This window comes from Ranitomeya imitator, chromosome 1 (assembly GCF_032444005.1).
Source record: "Ranitomeya imitator isolate aRanImi1 chromosome 1, aRanImi1.pri, whole genome shotgun sequence".
NCBI lineage: Eukaryota > Metazoa > Chordata > Amphibia > Anura > Dendrobatidae > Ranitomeya > Ranitomeya imitator.
Window position 1 is genome coordinate 128,710,043 of NC_091282.1, and position 20,442 is coordinate 128,730,484.

At 42.1% G+C, this 20,442-nt stretch overlaps 1 protein-coding gene across 1 annotated transcript in view; it reads right to left on the reverse strand.

Annotated features, from left to right (window-relative positions):
- Positions 1-1,236: 1,236 nt before the first annotated feature.
- Positions 1,237-20,442, reverse strand: part of LOC138664219 (baculoviral IAP repeat-containing protein 1-like) — a 126,792-nt gene continuing 107,586 nt past the window's right edge. The window contains exons 9-11 of the mRNA XM_069750722.1: positions 16,582-16,668; positions 13,190-13,354; positions 1,237-3,911 (exon numbers count right to left, since the gene is read on the reverse strand). Of these exons, the coding sequence (XP_069606823.1) occupies positions 3,547-3,911; positions 13,190-13,354; positions 16,582-16,668 (617 nt within the window). The 3' untranslated portion in view covers positions 1,237-3,546. The remainder of the gene's footprint in view (positions 3,912-13,189; positions 13,355-16,581; positions 16,669-20,442) is intronic.

Here is a 20,442-nt window from a genome sequence, read left to right on the forward strand (position 1 = left end):
GGTATTTTGTTTAATATGGAATAATTTTTTAAATCGCACCATGAAGTTTACTCATGGGATGTGGAATAACTTCCCAATCACTGGATGTCTGTCTGCTGGTACATCCACCGATCCGGAGAATCAGGCTCTTAAGAGCCTGTGTGAATAGAGCATTTCCAATCATGCACACTGCCGCTCCATTCATTTTTATGGGCGCGCAGAAGATCAGCCGACCACTGTACTTGGTTATCTCGGGCAGTCCTATTAAGAATGAAGGCAGTGCCAGTGCGCATGAAGAACCTCTGCTCCAGTTTCTTAGGATTAGTGGACCTAGCAAAAAAAAACGCCAGTGATAGGGAAATTATCCCATGGATTCCCCGATATCCCTTTAAAGCACTATACAAAAGTATTCAAATAAGTAATTAATCAGCAGATAACATTGCTGAACATGGTGCACAAAGATCATCATTCAGAGAAATAATATTTATGAATGCACTTTATATCTTGCATATACAAAGTATACAGCGCTCACTGATTTGTTTGTGTTTTCTTAACGGCCTTCGGCTCAATCTAGAACCATGGCAACTTGATGGATGAATGATTTTGTACAAAAGCAAAAGTACACTCCTGTACTTATTACAAGGACTGTGGACTATTTTGATGGTGTCGGTATAAAATGGCCCGCCTCCGACTCCTAAAATATATAATTTGGGTACAGTAGTACATTGCAGGATGTGCTGTAAATTTTTTTCCTAAGAATTTGTGAAAGTTATGAAATGTCCTATAAATGTCTGTTCTGTTCCTCATCTAAGGATCTCAGCTTTTAGCTGAGATGAATCTGTGCTGCACTTTATGCACATGCTCAGTAGTGACCAGTGCTGTGGAGTCGGAGTCTAGGAAATTGAGAAGGTGGAGGTTTGGCTCTCCATCTCTGTACTACCCAAAGGTATTTGTTGAGGTCAGAGATCTTATTAAAAAAAAAAAAAGTAAGGCAGGTAACGTGCTCAGGACATTCATCAAGTTTTGACTCTTACATTAAAACTTGTTTTGTCACTCTGTAAGGGGTTACAAGGACTGATGCATGCCCCTATAGTAGAAAAAAGGTAGGGCTGACAGAACTCACTCAGAGGGCGCTCGTTCTTTGTCCAGGGAACCAACCTGGATACACCAAACAGTCCAAGAGAAAATGAACAGCGCTCCAGTCGGGTGTCGTAATCTCAAACAAACTTTATTAAGCCATGAACATGCGATGTTTCGACCAGTACCCTGGTCTTTTTCAAGCATACAGCAAGGTACAAAGTGCCGGCTAAAATGGTGTGGATACCACGCAGGGCACCAACAAGCCACTAATTAATAAAATATATTACAAAAAACACAGATCAGACAATACATCAAACATTAAAAAGTGGACAGAGAACCGTCCACATGATAGAGGATGAAGAAAATCAAGGCGGAATATATAATATATACCGATATTGCAATGTTTATTTTCTGTCTAGCCAATCAGACTTCAGCATTCTCGTAGCCATGGTCACTAGGCACCAATGATGTAGCCCCTGGAGTCATCATCACAACCAATCTGGATCTCGTGGTTGGCGCCAAAAAGCAGAATCAGCCTATCCAATCTTCCAGTGTTCCAAGGTATAATCTGAATAACAAATCAGGTAACTGCTTACATCATGTGTCATACCTGTGTCATCATCCTGCATCACACATCAGACTAGCAGCAGGATCGCAGACTACCCAGAAACCCCCTGGTGCACATAGCTGCGCGTCATGGCAAAAGACCGCCCACAGGCACATGACCGCAAGAAGAGACCGCCCAGCAGCGCCGCGACTACATACTCCAAGGGGCGGAGGAACGCCCACAAGTGCGCACAAGCGCATCACCGCCGGGACCAGCCGCATCGCAAAACGCTATAAAAACTGGCCCGACGGCGACGCGATCGCCACACCCGTAACGCCCACCACCCATCAGAGACGCAGCAGCGTCGCCGCTAGAGCGCTCACACCTCAACGTTCCAGCGTGGGTATATCGGAAGCCAGAGCGCAAGCACAAAAAGACACCGGTGGATCTGCGCCACCACAACCACTATAGGTTGTCAAGGTGACCTGGAAAAGCAAGCACAGGCAGATTAACCATACGTGAACCAACCGGCCTATGATCTAGACAGTAAAAACCAGCACATACCTGGGGCATAATGATACATTAAAGTGGTCAAGAGACCAATGGGAAAGGGAAGCATAACCCACCACGACAATATATATCTCAAAAGAGACCAACTATAATTAGACCACCAAACAAAATCCCCTATGTACAAAAAAATAAAAGCACTTTAAAAACAAAGCACTGATGAGGATACCATATCAAGGGGGGAGCGGAATTATCTGGGGATACATACCTGCAGGTTAAAGTCCAGATTCAGACCCCTGGGTTGTAATGTCCCCAATGAATAAATCCATCTCATCTCTTTCTTTCTGAGCAATGATAATCTGTCCCCTCCTCTCCTAAGAACCGGAACACTATCTATTACCCTAAAGCGTAATTGATTGACAGAATGATTATTATCCAAGAAATGCTTGGGGATTGGCAAGTCAGTGAGTCCCGTTCGAATCGTGCTTTTATGTTTACTGATTCGTGCCCGCACCTCCATTGTGGTTTCCCCCACATACGCCAACCCACACGGGCACGTAATCATGTAAACAAGAAAGCTCGAAGAGCAAGTATATCGTTCTTTCAAAAGAATCTTCTTCCCCGTATGGGGGTGATTAAAGAACTCCCCTTTGAGCATATTATTACAACTCGCACACCCCAGGCATGGGAAATTCCCAAGTCTGGGTGTGCTCAGAGTTGTCTGTACAAGACTCCTGGACGACCCAATATCAGACTTAACCAAACTATCGCCCAGATTACGTCCTCTTCTGTACGACATCATGGGAAAACTCTTAAACGCTGGTATTGATGGCAAACCTCGTTGTAAACCCAGCCAATGTTTCCTCAAAATTCTGTCAATATAATTACTGGCCGAGGTGTAAGTCGACACAAATGGGATACGCTCACTGGGCTGTTTGGAAGTACTAGACTTCCGTATAGACTCCCGTGATAGATTGCGGGCCTTTAGACTGAATCTACCCAGCTCCTTCTTGGGATAACCCCTGTTGGAAAATTTAAGACACATTAGTGGGTCCCTATTGTTCAGTTATATACAACTGCTTCTCACTAAATTAGAATATCATCAAAAAGTTATTTTATTTCAGTTCTTCAATACAAAAAGTGAAACTCATATTATATATTACAAACAGAGTGATCTATTTCAGGTGTTTATTTCTGTTAATATGATGATTATGGCTTACAGCCAATGAAAATCCGAAAGTAATTATCTCAGTAAATTAGAATACTTTATAACACACACACAGCTTGAAAACTAATTTTAACATCCGAAATGTTGGCCTACTGAAATGTATGTTCAGTAAATGCATTCAATAATTGATCGGGAAGTAACTGATGAAATATACTTTATTTCTGATTACTTTTCTTGAATAGTAATAAATCATAGCCTTATACTTTTAATTCTCTATATTTGGTGTAAAGGGAAATGGTATTTGCCAAATAATTTCTAAACTTGTGGATTGAGGATGTTTCTCCTTCATGTTGTTGAACAGGCTGAAGTCATCTTTATCTAGCTGCCATCCCATCATCCATATTGTGATGAGACTTGGCATGCGAGACACAAATCGGACAAAGGAAGTGACAGTAGTGGCTTGACTCTTTATTGGGAAAGCCTCCAACCTCATCAAGTTCAGTAAGGTTAGCTCCGGCATATCTGCAGCTGTTTCGAAAAAAGTCGTCCATCCAGATTCAGAGATCATGTAGTTGGATTGTAACTCAAGATTGTGCAACCTTTTCAAAAAGCCATCTCTCGCCACTTTCCCTGTAAAGATTACATCCAGTTATATAAACTTGTAAATAATGCATTCATACTGTAGACAAAGTATATTGCTAATGGTATTGAATACTGTAACAAAGGCCCTAGGAGTGTTCTCAAGTTTAAAAGATATCGCTTATCCACGGGATAACTTTGTGATTGCTGGTGTCTGACTGATATGGTCTGACCGACCCCGAGAATCAGTATTCTGAAGAACCCAGGCTGAATGGAGCAGAGGTCAATCATTCAATCTAATAGGAGCTTTGTGCTCATCAATCTCTAGTGCTCCCATTAAGAAGAACTGGAGCATTAGTGCGCACGATCGACCTCCGCTCCATTCTGCCGGGGCTCTTCAGAGACCTATTTCTCAGGTCGGCGTCACACTACCGTGTTTTACGGACGTAAGAGGGGTGCTGAAAATACGGATTGCATACGGTACAATGCTTCTCTATGCCCCAGCTCCTATCAGCCGTATTTTACTGATCCGTATTATACGGTCTTCTACGGCCGTAGAAAATCGCAGCATGCTGCGTTTGTCACCGTATTGCGCAAAAAATCCGCCAATGAAAGTCTATGGGGGCCAGAAAAATACGGATTACACACGGATCAGCAGTGTGACTTGCGAGAAATACGCAGCAGTGTTAGAGAGAAAAGCCGGCAATTCAGTGCGGTGTACAGTAAAATCACACTGACAGGTTCCAATAGAATAGCTAAAATAAATGTCTACACATAGTATTGGGGTATATATATGTATATGTCAGTGAGACACATATATGTATATATATTAATATTTCATACAGCGCTAGATAGCTTAAAAGCCGGTAATTCAATTGCCGGCTTTTGCTATCTCCTTCCTAAACCCGACATGATATGAGACATGGTTTACATATAGTAAACCATCTCATATTCCCTTTTTTTTTGCATATTCCACACTACTAATGTTAGTAGTGTGTATGTGCAAAATTTGGGCGCTCTAGCTATTAAATTTAAGGGTTAAATGGCGGAAAAAATTGGCGTGGGCTCCCGTGCAATTTTCTCCGCCAGAGTAGTAAAGCCAGTGACTGAGGGCAGATATTAATAGCATGGAGAGGGTCCACGGTTTTTGGCCCCCCACCCTCCCCTGGCTAAAAACATCTGCCCCCAGCCACCCCAGAGAAGGCACATCTGGAAGATGCACCTATTCTGGCACTTGGCCACTCTCTTCCCATTCCCGTGTAGCGGTGGGATATGGGGTAATGAAGGGTTAATGTCACCTTGCTATTGTAAGGTGACATTAAGCCAGATTAATAATGGAGAAGCGTCAATTATGACACCTATCCATTATTAATCCAATAGCATGAAATGGTTAAAAAAACACACACATAGTTACATAGTTATTAAGGTTGAAGGAAGACTATAAGTCCATCTAGTTCAACCCATAGCCTAACCTAACATGCCCTAACATGTTGATCCAGAGGAAGGCAAAAAAAAACCATGTGGCAAGAGTAAGCTCCACTTTGGGGAAAAAAATTCCTTCCCGACTCCACATACGGCAATCAGACTAGTTCCCTGGATCAACGCCCTATCAAGGAATCTAGTGTATATACCCTGTAACATTATACTTTTCCAGAAAGGTATCCAGTCCCCTCTTAAATTTAAGTAATGAATCACTCATTACAACATCATACGGCAGAGAGTTCCATAGTCTCACTGCTCTTACAGTAAAGGATCCGCGTCTGTTATTATGCTTAAACCTTTTTTCCTCCAAACGCAGAGGATGCCCCCTTGTCCCGGTTTCAGGTCTATGATTAAAAAGATCATCAGAAAGGTCTTTGTACTGTCCCCTCATATATTTATACATTAACATAAGATCACCCCTTAGTCTTCGTTTTTCCAAACTAAATAGCCCCAAGTGTAATAACCTATCTTGGTATTGCAGACCCCCCAGTCCTCTAATAACCTTGGTAGCTCTTCTCTGCACCCGCTCTAGTTCAGCTATGTCTTTCTTATACACCGGAGACCAGAACTGTGCACAGTATTCTAAGTGTGGTCGAACTAGTGACTTGTATAGAGGTAAAATTATGTTCTCCTCATGAGCATCTATGCCTCTTTTAATGCATCCCATTATTTTATTTGCCTTTGTAGCAGCTGCCTGACACTGGCCACTGAATATGAGTTTGTCATCCACCCATACACCCAGGTCTTTTTCATTGACGGTTTTGCCCAGAGTTTTAGAATTAAGCACATAATTATACATCTTATTACTTCTACCCAAGTGCATGACCTTACATTTATCCCCATTAAAGCTCATTTGCCATTTATCAGCCCAAGCTTCTAGTTTACATAAATCATCCTGTAATATAAAATTGTCCTCCTCTGTATTGATTACCCTGCAGAGTTTAGTGCCATCTGCAAATATTGAAATTCTACTCTGAATGCCCCCTACAAGGTCATTAATAAATATGTTAAAAAGAAGAGGGCCCAATACTGACCCCTGTGGTACCCCACTGCTAACCGCTACCCAGTCCGAGTGTGCTCCATTAATAAACACCCTTTGTTTCCTATCCCTGAGCCAGCTCTCAACCCACTTGCACATATTTTCCCCTATCCCCATTATTCTCATTTTATGTATCAACCTTTTGTGTGGCACCGTATCAAAAGCTTTTGAAAAGTCCATATACACTACATCCACTGGGTTCCCTTGGTCCAATCCGGAACTTACCTCTTCATAGAAACTGATCAAATTAGTCTGACATGAACGGTCCCTAGTAAACCCGTGCTGATACTGGGTCATGAGGTTATTCCTCTTCAGATACTCCAGTATAGCATCCCTTAGAATGCCCTCCAGGATTTTACCCACAGTAGAGGTTAAGCTTACTGGTCTATAATTTCCGAGTTCAGTTTTTGTCCCCTTTTTGAATATTGGCACCACATTTGCTATACGCCAGTCCTGTGGTACAGACCCTGTTATTATGGAGTCTTTAAAAATTAAAAATAATGGTCTATCAATGACTGTACTTAATTCCTGCAGTACTCGAGGGTGTATCCCATCCGGGCCCGGAGATTTGTCAATTTTAGTGATTTTTAGACGCCGCCGCACTTCCTGCTGAGTTAAGCAGGTGACATTTAATTGGGAATTTTTATCACTAGTCATTTTGTCTGCCATGTGATTTTCTTGTGTAAATACTGATGAAAAAAAGTCATTTAGCATATTGGCTTTTTCCTCATCCTCATCCACCATTTCACCCAGACTATTTTTAAGGGGGCCAACACTATCATGTTTTAGTTTCTTACTATTTATGTAGTTAAAGAATATTTTAGGATTATTTTTACTCTCTTTGGCAATGAGTCTCTCTGTCTCAATCTTTGCTGCCTTGATTTGCTTTTTACAGAATTTATTTAATTTTCTGTATTTATTTAATGCCTTATCACTACCTACTTCCTTTGCTTTCTTTTTGTCCCTTATTGCGCCCCTTACAGCTCTATTTAGCCATATTGGTTTCCTCCTCATTCTAGTATGTTTATTCCCATATGGTATATACTGTGCACAGGTCCTATCCAGGATGCTAATAAATGTCTCCCATTTTCTTTGTGTATTTTTGTGTCTCGGGATATCGTCCCAGTTAATTGCACCAAGATCCTCTCTCATCCGTTGGAAATTTGCCCTCCTGAAGTTTAGTGTCCTTGTAACCCCTCTATTACACATCTTTTTAAAGGATACATGAAAACTTTTTATTTTGTGATCGCTATTACCCAAGTGACCCCCAACCCTTATATTTGATATGCGGTCTGGCCTGTTGGTTAATATTAGGTCTAGCAGTGCCCCCCTTCTTGTTGGGTCCTGAACCAGTTGTGAAAAGCAATTGTCTCTCATAGTTGTCAAAAACCGATTACCTTTGCTGGAACTGCAGGTTTCTGTTCCCCAATCTATTTGAGGGTAGTTGAAGTCCCCCATAATAATGACTTCTCCTTGAGTCGCAGCTTCATCTATTTGCTTTACGAGGATATTCTCCATTGCTTCCATTATTTTTGGAGATTTATAACAAACCCCTATCAGTAATTTATTATTTTCCCCCCTCCCCTTATCTCCACCCACAGGAATTCTACATTTTCATTAAATTCACCTATATTATCACGCAGGATGGGTTTTAAGGACGATTTTACATATAGACACACCCCTCCCCCTCGCTTATCTGTACGGTCATTTCTGAACAGGCTATAGCCCTGCAAGTTAACAGCCCAGTCATGGCTCTCATCCCGCCATGTCTCAGATATCCCCACCATGTCATAATTATGCTCCAACAACATTAGTTCTAATTCGTCCATTTTGTTGGCGAGGCTTCTGGCATTAGTATACATACATTTTATGTATCTCTCTGCACCTCTATTCTTTCTTAAATTATTAACTATTCTAACCCCACCCCCATGCCACCGCCACCCCCAACTTCCTTATTTGTGCCCAGGTCTCTATCTGCACTATCTTCCCCTCCTTTAAAATGAATACCCTCCCCCCCAATTCCTAGTTTAAACACTCCTCCAATCTTCTAGCCATTTTCTCCCCCAACACAGCTGCACCCTCCCCATTGAGGTGCAGCCCGTCCCTAGCGTAGAGCCTGTAGCCAACTGAGAAGTCGGCCCAGTTCTGCAGGAACCCAAACCCCTCTTTCCTACACCAATTCTTGAGCCACTTATTAACCTCCCTAATCTCCCGTTGCCAACCTGGCGTGGCACGTGGTACAGGCAGTATTTCAGAAAATACCACGTTGGAGGTCCTTGCTTTCAGCTTTAAGGACCTTCCACCTACCTCTAACTTTGTCATTTGTGCCAATGTAAACCATGACATTATTAAAAATTATTTTAATGAAATGAACACAGTTTGTTTGAATATTTTATTGTTCTCTCAATCCACCTGAAGTCCCTCGCTCTGTAACAAAGGAAACATAATAAACCAACAATATACGTACCTTCCGATGATCTGTAACGTCCCACGATGTAAATCCATCTGAAGGGGTTAAAATATTTTACAGCCAGGAGCTCTGCTAATGCAGCTGTGCTCGTGGATGTAAAACCCCAGCGAATGAATGGAAAGTAGGTCAATGACCTGTAGTTTCCTTCATTCGCGGTGATGCACCCTCTGCTGGTTGTCCTCATATGAACTCGAGCCTGGGAACTTGTCTGATTTTTTTCCCACGCTCGAAGGACAACCAGCAGAGGGCGCATCACCGCGAATGAAGGTAACTACAGGTCATTGACCTACATTACCTTCATTCCCCGGAGTTTTACAGCCACGAGCACAGCTGCATTATAGCAGAGCTCCTGGCTGTAAAATATTTTAACCCCTTCAGATGGATTTACATCGTGGGACATTACAGATCATCGGAAGGTACGTATATTGTTGGTTTATTATGTTTCCTTTGTTAGGCTAGGGTCATATTGCGTTAGTGCAATCCGTTTAGCGCTAGCGCTAGCGGATTGCGCTAACGCAATGTTTTTAAAGGGTCGCGTTTCGGGGTCGCGTTAACGTCCCCGCTCTCGCAGATCCCCGATCTGCGAGAGCGGGGAACGGACCTCGGGCGCGCCGCGGACGCTGCAAGCAGCGTCCGAGGCACGCTACAAAAGACCGGCGCGTCGCTAGCGCGTGCCGAAAATGACACGCGCTAGCAATGCGCTGGTACATTGCGGGCAATGGGAGCGCTAACGGACGCGTTGCATGGCGTTAATTTCGCCGTGCAACGCTGTCCGTTAGCGCTCTGACCAAAACGCAATGTGACCCCAGCCTTACAGAGCGAGGGTCTTCAGGTGGATTGAGAGTACAATAAAATATTCAAACAAACTGTGTGTTCATTTCATTAAAATAATTTTTAATAATGTGTTTGTTTGTTTTTTAAACCATTTCATGCTATTGGATTAATAATGGATAGATGTCATAATTGACGCCTCTCCATTATTAATCTGGCTTAATGTCACCTTACAATAGCAAGGTGACATTAACCCTTCATTACCCCATATCCCACCGCTACACGGGAATGGGAAGAGAGTGGCCAAGTGCCAGAATAGGCGCATCTTCCAGATGTGCCTTTTCTGGGGTGGCTGGGGGCAGATGTTTTTAGCCAGGGGGGCCAATAACCATGGACCCTCTCTAGGCTATTAATATCTGCCCTCAGTCACTGGCTTTACTACTCTGGCGGAGAAAATTACGCGGGAGCCCACGCCAATTTTTTCCGCCATTTAACCCTTAAATTTAATAGCTAGAGCGCCCAAATTTTGCACATACACACTACTAACATCAGTAGTGTGGAATATGCAAAAAAAATGGGATATGAGATGGTTTACTGTATGTAAACCATGTCTCATATCATGTCGAATTTAGGAAGGAAATAGCAAAAGCCGGCAATTGAATTATCGGCTTTCTGCTATATCGCGCTGAAGTAAATATTAATATATATATATATATATATATGTCTCAGTGACATATATATATATATATATATAGACAGTATATATGTTTTTATGATTTTTTGAGAACATGGATCCATTGTATGTCCGTATGTCGGTTTTGCAAGCCTGCGAGAAAATCTCGCAGTACGGATGCCATACGAATTACATACGGAGGATGCCATGTGCAAAATACGCTGACACACCCTGCCTATGAAGGAGATACGGACCACTATTTTGGGAACTTTTCTGCGTATTACGGCCGTAAATTACGGACCGTATTTTTATAAGCTGAGTGTGACGCCGGCCTCAGGATCGATGGGAGCCATAGAAGTCAGACCCCTAGTGATCAGAAAGTTATCCCGTGGATAAGGTATGTCTTTTAAACTTGACAACACCCCTTTAGGAGTTTTTTTTGGGCTAAATATAATATTGCACTGTGGCTCAGATTCACTAGAAATAACAAAATGAATGATACCTGCTGTGACCCATCAGGATTCTGCACAGGCCGCTCTGTGGCGTTCCCTGGTGCCAAGAGTGATGACATCACTGTGCTCTCTAGCCAAAGACCATTTGTTTCTGTAGTAAGCTACATGTCCCAGTTTCATAACTGACTGTGTGGCCTACGGATACTGTGAGTAACAACTCAGCCACTCTATGGAACCTGAAGGGTGCTGAACTGTTGGTTTTGTGAGTTACAGTCCAGCCATCCAATCTGATCATGGGGAGTGCTGGGCTGTCAGCTTTTTGATTGACAGCCCTGCTGCTCAATCTGGTCTAGTCTGCAGGTGTTTTCCCAGGTGCCTCCTTTCCTCTAATGATTTGCTAGGTATTTAGCTGGCTTGGTGTGAGCAGTAGATTGTCAGTTGTAGTTTTGCTTTAGTTAGGTGTGTGTGCTTGCTCTGTGTCTGACTTCTGATCTTGTTGATGACCTAGGATCTGTTGGACAATTCTCGTAGATTAATCCTTCTGCTTTTGACACTCTCTGACTTCAGGTATCTCAACCCGGACCTTTGACTATCTGCTTGTTGTACTTCCTGATTTTGACGTACTCTTCTAGCATTTGAGCCTGGTCTCTTTCCTGACAACGCCTTTGATTTACCCCTCTGTACTATGAGCCCCGCTGGTATCTGACCTCAGACCTCATGACTACCCTGTCTCACAGCTTGCCCGTGAATAGTGACTCAGCGTCACGCTACAGCAGTCAGGTGTCTTGAGCAGAGTCCCATCAGAAAAACATACAATGGTGCATGATTCAAGACACCTGACTGCTGTCATCTATTACAGAACGCAATGGTCCTGTGGTTGCAGAGAACAGAGATGTCATCACTCCTGGTGCCAGCGAACACCGCCTGTGCAGGATCCTGATGGGTGACAGCAGGTATCATTTATTTTTTGTTCATATCACTTTGGTCTTGTGCAGACAACTGTAGTTTTGGTGTGAGTGTGATCTGTCTAAACATCAGATTGTACTCAGACAAATGTTATTCTTTGGGCCGGTGCACATGTCTGATTTTTTTTCCTTGGACCCCATCGATCCGAGGATAAAAAAAAAATCGCAGCATACACAATTTGTCTCTGATATGATGGCACTCGCCCGCTTATGTCTATGGAAAACATTGGACCGCACTCGAATTACATCTGATTTTTACGGACAGACAGAATTAAGAGGATGGAGATTTTTTTTTTAATTCTCCACATCTGAGAAAAACGGATCCCACTTTACTTACACTCTGACCACACTCTGATCATAGTCTGGTTAACATTTTCTCACATGAAGAACATACGATTCTCATGGTCAGTACGATTAGTGAGATACCAAATAAGCGTAGTAATGTTTTTTTTTTATTCAATTAGCACAAAAAAATTAGAAATTTGTAAAAAAAAAAATTTGCTTTTGTCGCTAATTTCTGAGACCCATAACATTTTTAATTTTTGGTCAATAGGACTGTGTGAGGGCTTGTTTTATATGCCCTGAGGCAACGTTTTTATTGATACCATTTTGGGTACTATGAGAAATGATGTTTTGATCACCTCTAATTGCATTTTTTTTGGCAGTGGTGGCCAAAAAACAATTTTGACGTTAAGATTTTTTTTTCTCATTATGCTGTTTACCAATTGGGTTAGTTAATTTAATGTTTTGATAGATCCGACTTTTACAGACATAATGATACCACGTGTATTTTGTTTTGTTTTCTTTTTTTTTTTTAAATGGGGGTGAAAGGGTGTGATTTGAACATATATAATGGTTATGTGTATGTATATATTAAATATTATTAACAGTATTTTTCACTGTACTTGTTAGTCCCTTTAGGGAACTTGGACATGGGATCATCTAGTCACTTGTGCAATATGCAACAATGCTAGAGTACTGCTTTATATAGCAAAAAATCATAGGTATGAGCACGAGCAAGAAGCTGTTGTTCACAGGAGTGCCTTCCTGACAGGTAAGGGGGTCTTCAGCAGACCCTTGGCCTTTGAGCGGAACTGGGCCTGAATGGGTCTGTGTGTTTCTCACTTCAATTTCTTTCCCAGACTCTTCCTCTGTCTTTGCATTTCATGTGACACTAAAGGGGTCTGGCTTGTCTTACATTTTTGGGGGTAATATAGAATTCAATTTTCATTTCAAACTATAATAGGAGTGATTTAACCATGATCTTGAAAACCCTGACCATAGGATAGGCTTTCTGAAAAATATATTTTACAGCTGAATATTTATATGTGAATCAGAATTCAATCAATAATGTAGGAGGATTATACAATATTGTGAAGTTCTACTAGTTCTTGCACATCTTTGATTCAAGCTCAGAAAATTTTCTGAATTGGAAAGTAATTAATTTTTCTCTAAACAATTTAACTCAGTGACTCACCTAACAAGGCAATACTTGCATCGTCTAATATCTCCTTCATGACTAGAAACTGGAGGTTGGGAAGAGCCCGAAATTGTTCGATAATCAGTTTAGCAGCATGAGCCATTCCTGGCCCTAGAGGCAACCACAATTTCTCCAGAAAAATGAGGGATCCCAGTGATACAGCTGAAGACAAAAGATATATATATGTATACTTTTTGTTACAAAATTAATGGAAGGGGATATGAAAGTATTAAAATGTTCATTGCAACAATAATAAGCCAAACTAATGCAAAGCTGATGGTTTTGAGCTTTAAAAGTATTGGAAGGTCTAAAACTCTATGTGACTGCAGACTTGTGAAGCCTCACATCACGTGTACTGCGAGGACTCTACAGTGTCGGCACTGGGAACAAAGGTCATGTGACTGCAAGTATGTGATATTCATACTCCCGGCCACAATCGGACTAGACTGTTTCTAGCCACGCTCATTACACTTGCATTAAACGAGGCCGCACCCGTTGGCATGTGACTGCATGTATGCAAATCACATACTTACAGTCATATGACCTCTGTTCCCAACACCAGCACCGTGGAGTCTTCACAGCAGATAGTGTGCGTGATGTGAAGATTCACTTGTAGTTTTAGACCAGCCAACCCCTTTAATGTTTTAAAGAAATTGTCTCATAAAATGTCAGGCAACATTTAATAAGCATTTTATGCTCTTTTTAGGTGTAAACTGCACGAAATTGTGATGCTAGTCACTCACGGATAAGCCATGGAGGCTAGGTAGTCAAGAGGTCCTGGGTCAGATACCAAGAGTACTCATCATAAACAAAGGGATAAGGCAAGGCATAGCCAGGTCCCAGTCCGAGGTCACAATTCCAGGAAGAGCGAGGATCAAGAGAAAGGGACAGGGCAAAATGGATGGTCAAAGGCAAGGTCCAAGGTTGGGCACCAAAGATCAAAATACAGGAATACATAGTACTGAGCAAGCACACATCACTTCAGCTAAGCTACAACTGGCAGTAATTTGAAGACTGAGAGCCATCTAAGTAGTCAGGTAATTACTTCAAACACATGGAGGAAGCCCTGGCCATGATTGGATGGCTGAACACACTGATAATTAAGTAAATAATGCAGCACACTGCAGCGCTAGAACATACAAACTTGAAAAACGAAATTTGAACTGCATTACTGCACTAGAAATATGAAAAATGAGAGCTTTTAGCACATAAAAATGGCCAATTTTATGTGTACCTGGTAGCCCCGTTACGGCATCTCTCTTATACCAGGTCCTAAACTTGCCTTACCTCGCTGAGAATAAACGTCTCCATCTGAATGGGTACATGTGAAACCTCTTACTAGACTAAAATTCTCTCTCTATGTGGAGGGGTATTGGACCTGCTGTAATTAAAACACCTGAAGCTAGGAGGCGGAGTGCACGATCAGAAGGCTAAAGAATACATTTCAAAAACCTGACCGGCACATCCAAACATAGACTCAGTGTGAACAGGTGCTGTTCACACTGAGTCTATGTTTGGATGTGCCGGTCAGGTTTTTGAAATGAACACACTGATAAGTCAGCACGCCCCAGCCCTAGATTGAACTTCTGAACTGTCACACACTACGTCCAGACATACCGATAGGCAAAATCGCAACACAAAAAAGTAGCAAATCACAACGCATGCAAAATGTGACTTTTCACATCATTCATTGTAATTGAAAAGTGCCAAAAAAACTGAGCACAGTCTTCATAAGGTGGGCATGGACTTTAAGGGTTCTATTTTTTTAGGAGGTTCTGTACACTGAGATTTTTTAGGAGCAGAAAAAGAGTGGAAACTCTCAAAATCTTCCTCAAAAACTGTACACTCAGTTTCTTCTGAGTTTTTACTCTGAAAACTGTGCAAAAAGACTCCATATGCACTTAGCCTTGGACAGCTCCAAGTGCTTCAAAATTTTGCTTTACATTGACCCCTGCGTCAGAAATCCTTTGCACTCAACTGATATTTCAGTGGAACGTTGTGTATGTAATGTAATATGCAGGATTTAATGCATGGATGGGCCAAGTTCACTAAACGAAAGCTGCTTTTTTTAGTTATGCTATTTTATACTCTAACAATGATGGAAAACAGACAGCCCAAATACTGTAAGTGGCATCTATCATGTGATTGGTAACTCCACCAGTGAATGTTTTATCACCTGTTTAGGAAAAAGTCAGAAACATGAAATTATCTTATGCTAGCAGAAGCTTATGGGGAGGGAAAAGTTATTCCAGCAAAACTCCTTTAAACTAACACTAAAATGAAGTACAACTAATGGACAAAAGAATTAGCTGTAATGTGCTTACTAAATTTTTCAATTCTTTTGCAAAATAACAAGACTACTACAACTTAATATTATTGGGCGTCTCACCTAAGAAGGATTCTTTCATGGGCTTCGTTATGGGATTACAATAACTGGACCAAAATAGAAAAGTTATGGGTGGCTCCTAGGTACCTGAACTCCCTTTTGTGGACCACTAAGTCTATTACTGCACCATTTACCCTACTGGGCCCTATGCAGTTTACAAGAGAAGTTTGGCTCTCAAGTATGAAGCGCTATGATCTGGCCTCTCCTGGTTCTCCAATGACATCCTTTATTTATCACCCCCTGATCCCAAATAGATTAGAACCAACAATGGTCCTTCCGTGGATTTCAGCTGGACTTTTCAGATACGTGGACTTGGTTGACAAGGACACATTGGAAATTCTCTCTTTATAACTTTTTAAATCTAAATTCTCTGTAATCAATAGAGAATTCTTCCAATTTATGCAGATTAAGCGCCTTGCATTCTCACTAGTTAGCTCAATGAATGTCTCCCAACCAACTGAGTTTGAGAAGTTATGTAGAAGGGGGTCCGTCAACTAAGGGGTTGATGTCTGATACTTTAAAGAATATAAACTCTCCTTAAGAGGATTGATGTTTCATCTATTTCAAATGGAAACAGACCATTACTCTCTTACCAAAACAATAGCTAGGACTTTTTTGGACTACAGTACCCTTTTTTTCCCACCCCTTAATGTGTGGGTGTCCTGTCTTCTGTTTGTCGATTGTTAAAAAAAAATGAATTTGATAAGTGGATGGGGTTTGGTTTATTATGGCATTAGGTATAAATAATATATAAAGTTTTTTATTTGGAACTTGAGTCTTTTGTTCTTTTAGTTTGCAATATGTTTAGATGCCACTAGAGGAAAATGTTATCCATCAGTTAAACTTTAATGTACCCTATCCTCATTGATTATTTTCTGTGTTTATTTTGCTTGTTAAAATCTCAATATTTCATGCTTATTTTGATTGTTAAAAATTGATAAAACTTAACAAAAATTACAATTATAAAAAACCCAGACTATTACAACTTTCAAAAACAGTATACCGAACATTTCAGCAGTCTCTGCTCCAACGATTATAAGTCGATCCAAATTTAGAATTTTCAGAGATGTAAAATTCTTCAATGTGGCAGCTGTTGGGGAGAATACAAAAATAATTAATAATTTATCAATTTCAACACTATTGATAGGGTAAATAGCTTAGAAAAAAGACACCTCAGAGGGGATCTCATTTACATGTAAAAATACATGTGTGGTCAGTACAGAGGACTGGTGCATGACTTGTTCCTTCCAAGGACCGTGCTGAGGACTAGGGGGCACTCAGTATGGGTGGAAGAAAGGCGATTCCGGCATCTAAACAGGAAAGGGTTCTTTACAGTTAGAGCAGTCAGACTGTGGAATGTCCGATAACAAGAGGTAGTAATGGCAAACACTATAACAGCTTTTAGAAAAGGGCTGGAAGATTTCATGGATACACATAACATTGCTGGTTATAGCTAAATTAGTGACAAAATGTACAGTTGGTGGAGAAAGGTTGAACTTTGATGGATCTAGGTCTTTATTGAACTTACGTAGCTACTGTATGTTACTTACTATGTAACTATGTAAAAAATATTAATAGTGGCTTGAGGCGTTTTACAGGGACTCTATCATGCCACAGCCTCTAAGGGGTGCCACCCTGGCTCCTGATTATAGGGCGGGCAGGTAACGTGAAATTAGCTGTCCTACCGGTCTCTGGAGCAAGGCATAAAGGATCGTTGCTCCCTCGGTGTTCTGGCTACCGGGATCCTGCGCCTCAGAAGGAGGCAGCCTGCTCCTGACTGATCTCCCTCTGATATCCTCTCCTTTGCTCTGACTTCCTTTACGCTTGCTGCAATATGTTCTGCTTTCTCTCCATCTGTTTCCTAGGAGCTGCAGCACTTCAGGCTACATGGCTCCTATGCTTCCTTTCCCTCTGTCTCCCTGACAGGAACTGAACTTTTCCCCTCCAGATCAGGATGTTCTAATAGGGGAGTTCACCTTAAACAGGCTTAGAGCTCCCCCTTCTGGTCTGGAGTGTGAACATGTTGCATGCATTGTGTTACCTGACAAAGAGTTCTCCTTCATTGCCTCCAAATGTAGCATCACTCTCCTTGAGAGGAAAGCAATACCACTGCGACGACCAGGACCCTGGGGCTCCGCATTAGTATTGCACTTTTTCTATTATGCATATAATGATATAATCAATTACGTCTAAGACTGTGTATCATGTATAAATTTCATGCCTTCTTTTCTATGCATTGAATATATTATTATACTGTGCCCATTATATCATCTAGTGACTATTTTTGATTATTCCTATTCCTTTCATAATGGCTTAATTTCAATCATCCTCCTTTCTCATTATATATATTGTGATGTAGTGACCTATGTTATAGCTAGGGGGAGCTGTATGTGCTCCTCAGGGTACGTATGGAGGCGTATCTGTAATGGTGATAATAAAACAGTGTCTGGCATGATTGTAAATGGCCGGTATGTGTCGCCGAGGGAGTCTGTGCTGTAAGCCTGTAGTATTGTTGTTCTGGAACCTGTAGTCCCACAAGTATTTGCATAGTTTAAAAGGAGGCTTGCAGGGTTAGTTGGAGAGCTGGGTGGGTCTGACTAACCACACACACCTCCCACCTATGGGGGTGGTTACAGCTACATAATGTGACCAGGGTTTGGTCACATGGTTCAGAGTGTATGGACCTGAATGGTCAGAGTGTGAGGTCCTGTGAATGGCCTGTGTGTTGGAATGTCCTAGAATGGACTGTATTCCTGGAAGCACATGGACTGATGGCCTGTGTGTTGGAAGTGCCTGGGACTGGACTTCCTGAATAGCGCACAGAGAGGCCGTATCTGTAGAGCCTGGGACGGCTACTGTGTTGGGGAAGCTACAGTTCCTTCTGCGGGTCTGGACTATCTGAAGTGCCCTGGTCACAAGGACGGTGATCCCAGTTCGGCAGCTTCTCTAGGAACCAGGACTGACAGGAGTCAGTCTGTGGAGCAGGAGCTCCTGCAAGGTAACTTGAGATAAACGGGGTTATGGGCAGAGAAGTATCTGCCATTGGAACAGACTCTCCGTGGTTAACGTGTTCCATTGATGTATGTAATGAACTCTTTGTGACACGGTTTATGAGTCTAAATATCTGGAACACCCCAATAAGTTTGCTAAGTTGGCAGATGAGGGGGGTGCCAGTACAGGTGTAGCACTGCTGCAGCCAGGCATGTCCTCTGAAAGCCGGAGGAGTGACTGCTCAAGTAAGGAGGGAAATAGGAGAGCAGGGCAGGCCAGACAGGTGCTGGTAGTGGGCGACTCAATTATTAGGGGAACAGATAGGGCAATCTGTCACAAAGACAGGGATCGTCGAACAGTGTGCTGCCTACCTGGCGCTCGAGTCCGACACATCGCTGATCGGGTGGACAGATTATTGGGAGGGGCTGGTGAGGACCCAGCGGTCATGGTGCACATTGGCACTAATGACAAAGTTAGAGGTAGGTGGAAGGTCCTTAAAGATGATTTCAGGGAATTAGGCTGCAAGCTGAAAGCAAGGACCTCCAATGTGGTATTTTCCGAAATACTGCCGGTACCACGTGCCACGCCAGAGAGGCAACGGGAGATTAGGGAGGTGAATAAGTGGCTCAAAAATTGGTGTAGGAAAGAGGGGTTTGGGTTCCTGCAGAACTGGGCCGACTTCTCAGTTGGCTACAGGCTCTACGCTAGGGACGGGCTGCACCTCAATGGGGAGGGTGCAGCTGTGCTGGGGGAGAGAATGGCTAGAAGGTTGGAGGAGTGTTTAAACTAGGAATTGGGGGGGGAGGGTATTCATTTTATAGGAGGGGAAGATAGTGCAGACAGAGACCTGGGCACAAATAAGGAAGTTGGGGGTGGCGGTGGCATGGGGGGTGGGGTCAGAACAGTTAATAATTTAAGAAATAGAAGTACAGAGAGGAACATAAAGTGCATGTATACTAATGCCAGAAGCATCGCCAACAAAATGGATGAATTAGAACTAATGTTGTTGGAGCATAATTATGACATGGTGGGGATATCTGAAACGTGGCTGGATGAGAGCCATGACTGGGCTGTTAACTTGCAGGGCTATAACCTGTTCAGAAATGACCGTACAGATAAGCGAGGGGGAGGGGTGTGTCTATATGTAAAATCATCCTTAAAACCCATCCTGCGCGATAATATAGGTGAATTTAATGAAAATGTAGAATCCCTGTGGGTGGAGATAAGTGGAGGGGGAAAAAATAATAAATTACTGATAGGGGTTTGTTATAAATCTCCAAAAATAATGGAAGCAATGGAGAATATCCTCGTAAAGCAAATAGATGAAGCTGCGACTCAAGGAGAAGTCATTATTATGGGGGACTTCAACTACCCTGAAATAGATTGGGGAACAAAAACCTGCAGTTCCAGCAAAGGTAATCGGTTTTTGACAATTATGAGAGACAATTACCTTTCACAACTGGTTCAGGACCCAACAAGAAGGGGGGCACTACTAGACCTAATATTAACCAACAGGCCAGACCGCATATCAAATATAAGGGTTGGGGGTCACTTGGGAAATAGCGATCACAAAATAATAAGTTTTCATGTATCCTTTAAAAAGATGTGTAGTAGAGGGGTTACAAGGACACTAAACTTCAGGAGGGCAAATTTCCAACAGATGAGAGAGGATCTTGGTGCAATTAACTGGGACGATATCCTGAGACACAAAAATACACAAAGAAAATGGGAGACGTTTATTAGCATCCTGGATAGGACCTGTGCACAGTATATACCGTATGGGAATAAACATACTAGAAATAGGAGGAAACCAATATGGCTAAATAGAGCTGTAAGGGGCGCAATAAGTGACAAAAAGAAAGCATTTAGAGAA